General features: G+C 30.4%; 1 protein-coding gene across 1 annotated transcript; it reads right to left on the bottom strand.

Moving 5' to 3' along the window:
* Positions 1–432: 432 nt before the first annotated feature.
* On the bottom strand, positions 433–5,324 carry LOC123298885 (kinesin-like protein KIF6). The gene is made up of 12 exons (XM_044880982.1): positions 5,256–5,324; positions 5,014–5,180; positions 4,747–4,789; positions 4,475–4,686; positions 4,293–4,409; positions 3,998–4,129; positions 3,707–3,941; positions 3,491–3,646; positions 3,120–3,399; positions 2,628–2,975; positions 1,545–2,261; positions 433–449 (listed from the first exon to the last, which is right to left on the bottom strand). Exons 1-12 carry the CDS (start codon positions 5,322–5,324, stop codon positions 433–435), a joined length of 2,493 nt encoding a protein of 830 aa, XP_044736917.1.
* Between the last annotated feature and the right edge of the window lie 455 nt (positions 5,325–5,779).

Genomic DNA, 5,779 nt, shown 5'->3' with positions numbered 1-5,779 from the left:
ATCTTTCAAAGTTTCGTCAACTCAAAAACTCAATATGTTTTCTTTTTTTGCCACTTATTATTGAATTTTTTGAAAAAACAATTAAGAAATAAAATAAATAGAACAAAAAACTGAAGTGGAAAGAAATTGAATGTCAAAGTATACACCTGTTTTTACCTACACATAAAATACTCCAACACTTCTCTTTTTTTTACTACAAATCTAATTCAATAAAGTCACGATTATCGATTATTATTATTATTTCTCAATAACCATAATTTTAATAATTCTTTTGTTCAAAAATTCAATTAAATAACACCTCATACTGAGTAGGTATTATTTAATAAAATTGAGTAATAATTTTTTTTATTTTTTAACAGGAATTGAAGGATTTAAACAATTTAATGATTATTCCCGTACAATAAAATTACCAGGAAATATATTAAAAGTAATTCAATTACCCGTTGAAACTAAACATATGTTACAGAATTATTTACTGTTAGTTGATAACAGTACGTTAAGTGTAATTGAAACAATTGTTGCTGGCGACAAATTTCAAAAAAATGATGTTGATGCATTTCTAATTAAATGCCCTGATTATTAAAATAATTATAATTAATGTATTTAAACTGTTTTTGTAAATTATATTCAAATTTATAATAAATTTTATATATTGTTTAACAAAAAAATGGATTTCTTTTTTCTCTACATTTCCTTTATTATGGTAACACAAAAACTATTGTAGTTTATTAACAGACGAAGGAATTAGGTCGACCTAAACCCATCTGATAATCAGGTTCAGTTTGGAAAATATACATGTATTGTATGTTTCAACTGTGAGTATAGCGTTCCGTACCCGAAAAATTTGTCGGAGGTTTTTCAAAAGACTTCCCACAAATTAGATGTATTCTGCATTTTGGTCAAACTTTTTCAAATTTTGGGAAATGATAGTTTAAGTCATTCTAAAGAAAAGTTTTCGTGGGCACAAGTCATGAAAATGACAGGATTTCATGTTATAGCTAAATTAAAGTTGGAAAATGCACTTATTTGTATAAAATATGTTTATGTGTGTATAGGCAAATACATATACAGATATGTATAACTTCATGCATACGTGTGTTTATTGGCATTGCATCCTTGAAAAAGGACAAAATCCAAAAAAACATTTTGACTCAATTTTTAAATCACCTTAGTCTCAAAAATTCATATGATTCCATTTAAGAATTGCTGTCCATTTTAGAATTGGAAGATTACTTGCCGTGATATCGATGAGGAATTTGACGATGAGGAAGAACAGGTTATGGGCGAATCTAGGACAGACTTGAGGTGGTATCACTTGTTCTGTAAAATGATGGTTTTTATCGATTCAAAAAAGACATTTTTTATTAGAAAAAAAATGAATACACAAAAAACAACAAATTATTTTATACCAAAACTACCCTTATAAAAATTAATAATTTCTGCATCCACCTCTTCATCACCAGTCAGTGGCAAACTTTTTACAAAATCATCCCAATTTTTACTATTTTTTTCTAAATTTGGATTTTTATAAATCACTTCAAAACCATTGTTCGGTTGCTCTTCGTCAACAATTTCATCGCGATCACAAATCGTTGCCGTTGATAAAATATCCGAATGAACATCAGTCATTGTATCGCATTCTTTAATCAAAATTCTTGGGGATTTTTTAGTTTTATCTGTTTGTTGTTCAGAAGGTTCCCCTTCATCGTACACAAATGAGGATGTAGTTTCATCTTCTTCTGGTTCATTATAAATCGGTTCTGATTTTACGAATTCATCCCAAACATATCTTTTATTACCCAATGCAGGTTCGGTTAATAATTGAGCACTATGCGTTGTAGTTGGAGTTTGACTCAAATGCTCCTCAATATTGAGTACAGAACTATCTTTGGAGAAAATACTTGGAGCTTCTTTTCTAAGAGATTTTGGAGGTTTTGGTGATGTTGGATGTATTGGAGGTTTATATTGATCCGGAGGTTTATATTGGTCTGAACTTTGATATTGATCAGAACTTTTCTCACGACATGGAATCTTTTGTAATGTTTCGATTTTATACCATTCTTTGAAACGATGGAAATGTTGGATTCGAGCTGTTTTTAATTCTTCTTTTAGGTGATCTGTTTCACTTTTTAGCTTGCGCAGCATCTCGATTTTCGATTTATACAAGGCACGTTGTTCAGTTAACCGTTGCTTCAAATGAACAAGCATTTTTAATGAGTTTTGAGAATCCGATACTGATTGCAATTCCCTTTGGATTGTAACTAAAAAATATTTCGGATTAAATTTTGAGACAATTTTAACTTTTTTTCTGGTAGTTTGGAAATCAGATTCGTTTAGTCGAATCCATTTAATTGCTCGATTACAATTTCGAAACTCGAAGCTTTTATTTGGCTAAAATTGATGGTTTTCAAGAGACCTTATTTTTTTTTATTAAATCAAAGTCGAATCTTTTTTCTATGTAAGTTTTAATTTTTTTCTGATTCCTTTTTCGTATAATTGGGAAAATCAAAAAATACGAACTGGCTAAATACAAGAAATTAATCTTTACAAGAAACCCAACAGTCTTTATGAGAGCAATTGATGAGAAGAACTTTCAATCAACCAAAGATTAATAAAATTAAACTCACTAATTTTAGATTTAATCAATTCAATATCTCCTGCAAGTTTTCGAGCCGCTGCCAATTTGTCCTTAAGTACTCCCCGATAATGGAGCATTTCTCGACCACTTTCTGAATCATTCATAAATAACTTGTAGGCAGCTTTTTCCTTTTCATTTAATTGCTGGAATTGAAGATCGACAGAGTTGCGTGGAGAACTCATTTCACTATCTCCTCTTGATTTTGGTGAAGTACACCATAATGTGGGAATCATGGCGTTGGTTGCTGACAGGATAATATTTGGTTCCGTAGCTACAGTTGTAAATTTTAACATGTTATTTTTTTCCTTCTCTTTTCGTAGTAAATTTATTAGTATTGCTGAGGAAGACATTAAAGAAAATTGTAGGTTTTCTAGAAATTGAAAGAAAGGCTTTTCATTTATATATCATCCCCTCGAAAGGAAGAAATAGTTTCCCAAAGAAATGTGTTTTGGCTTTCTGGAAGTGGTGAATTAAAGGATACAAATTTCTGAATCTCGTTGTTTCAGCAACTGTTGCCACTCTTCCATACTTTCAACATTCGTGGCAGGAGAAATTGTATGACCATTTTCTTTCTTATTCTTAGAAGAAACCATTTTCCGTTGTAAATTACTACTCAGAATCATGTTTTTCATCAATTGAAAGCAATATTTATAGAATTGGAGATTCGGTTCGATGTCTAAATCGATTGTTAAACCTTGCACGTATTTTTGGACAGCCTCTTTACATTTTTGTTCTTGGGTTTCAATTAATTTTTTTGTAACCTATAAAGAAACATTTGTGATACTAGGAAAATTTGAAAATCATACTGACTGGTTAACAGTCTTCGAGGAAGTTTTCTTTTAAAATACGCACTTCAGTTTTAGTGTACATTGTTAGTTGACGTTTAAGTGATTCCACTTCTGATTTGAGTACAGCTACTTCTATTTGTGGATCAGATTCCTCATTCACTTTCAATTCGTTATTAATCAATGCAACTCTTTCAGCAAATCGACAAGTAGAAATTGTTTCCTTCAAGAAGTCAAATTCGATTGAAAAATCCTTTTTTTAAAAATATTATGGCTTACATACCAGAAAATTGCTTGATTTCAGTGACAAAGTAGCAATCATACTAGTAAGACAATTTCCTCCAAGCGAATCTCTTAACACGGAAGTTAGTAACGAATTTCGATAAGGAATATGCTGGCGTTTCGATTCAGATAATGCTACAATAACTTGTTCCAAATAATGTAGGGATAAATTGATATGTTTGGCTTCGTTAATTGTTTTCATTTCTGATGGACTTGATTTTGCAAGGCGTTCCGATCTATAACAAGGTTTAAATAAATATCGAAATAAAATATTATCTTAAGTTATACAAACCCAGCAAGGTCAACCAAGTGTAATTTTCCTCGGCGAATAGTTTGTGAATCGGGTTTTCTGATTCCAATATGTATGGTAAAAATGCAATGTGAGCGTGTGGAAAATGGATTCATTGGAGTTTCGGCAATGGTTCTGTTTTGTAAAAAAAGTTAAAATAAATTTTCTGTTCAAGAACGATTTTGATATTTCTAAGTATGATGTATTCTGGAAAATTTTGTTGTCGAAAACGTATGCTCAAAATATTTTTGCTCGTAAAAATTGTTAAATTTATCGTGCTTGCCTTAACATACCTCACCTGTTGGTATCTCCCAGAAATAAAAACCTTAATGCTTCCGTTTCTGCAGTGACTGGTAAAACACTTAAATTACGTAAATGCATATTACCATTATTATCCTCTAATGCAGATACTTTTCTAAAAAGGATCCAAGAATAATTATTAAAAACCCAGAATAATACGGCGCGAATTAACTTTCTTACTGTAAATCATCCAATTTTGAAGCAGTTTTTTGATCCAATAAATCATAGCCAAATTCATTATAAATTTCTAAATATGAAATATATACACTGTATAAAGTATTTGGAGATTGTCGAATGATCTCGAAAATATATTGAATACTTCGTGGAATTACACCACGAGTTTCATATTCTTCCGTTGATCCAGTCATTGTGAATGTTTTCCCACTGCCTGTCTGAAAATTTAATGGCCAATAATTGGAATTTCATAGCCCATAACAAAAAATTGAATTTACCTGGCCGTAAGCCAATATTGTACCGTTGTAACCATCCAAAACACTAGAGAAATGGGAAATTCGTAAATTAGAAATTTTAATATGTTCGTGAAGTTTTTACATTCTAGAAAGTGCTCGATCTTTTTTCTACGGTAATTCGCCGATATATAAAACCGCAATCGAGGTACTTCCTAAATTGTGTACGCTTCTCAATTGGCACTTCCCTACCTCGAAGTAGGACAAACAGCAACTAACTAAAAGGCTTAAAATATTTAGAAAAAAATTTACTTATCAATCACTGGTTGAACAACAGTTTCAAAAACTTTTGCTTGTTCAATATTTTCTTCCAAAACCTCATGGAAACGAAATTTATGGCCACAACGTGAATCATTTCCACATTCAGGCAATTCAAATACAATTCCTGGTATTCCCGAAGCTTTGTAAATAGAATAATTCTGAAGAGAAAACAAATAGAATAATTTATAATCTTAAAAACTTTGTCCGAATCAAACTGAAATAATTTTACTCACTACTATATTTTTCTTCTTTGTTTCTGGTTTTAATCTGGCATACACTTTTATACAATTTTTAGATGACATAGTTAGAAATTAGTTTCCTGTCCTTTTTAACACAAAATAATTTTATAAAATATTATTTTGACATTTATTAATTATCATCAATTGTTTTCATAATTTTGTATAAAACTTCAAGCGACTTGAATATACATTCTTATTTCTATTTTTGTTCAAAAGTAAAAAGGATTACAGGGATATTGAATTTGTTCAACTTTGCTGCACTTGTTGGAAACAAAATCCCGCAAACGCGCACCAACTCCAGTAAAGCAAAGAATAGAGATCTCATCCCCTAGTTCTTGACACCGATTCATAATATGTTAGATTTAACCAAAAATTTGACAAATATGACCCAAATTTAGTTGTAGTACATTCTTGGTACATTCAAATTGAATAAAATTTGAATCGGGCAGAAAAAAATCATTTTTTTGGATTTTTATGACGTCATTAAGTATATAAAATAAATTTTTTTAACTTGGATA

Source organism: Chrysoperla carnea, chromosome 4 (assembly GCF_905475395.1).
Source record: "Chrysoperla carnea chromosome 4, inChrCarn1.1, whole genome shotgun sequence".
NCBI classification, from domain to species: Eukaryota; Metazoa; Arthropoda; class Insecta; order Neuroptera; family Chrysopidae; genus Chrysoperla; species Chrysoperla carnea.
Note: the sequence above shows the minus strand (reverse complement) of the source record. Positions and strands in the feature narration are given on the sequence as shown.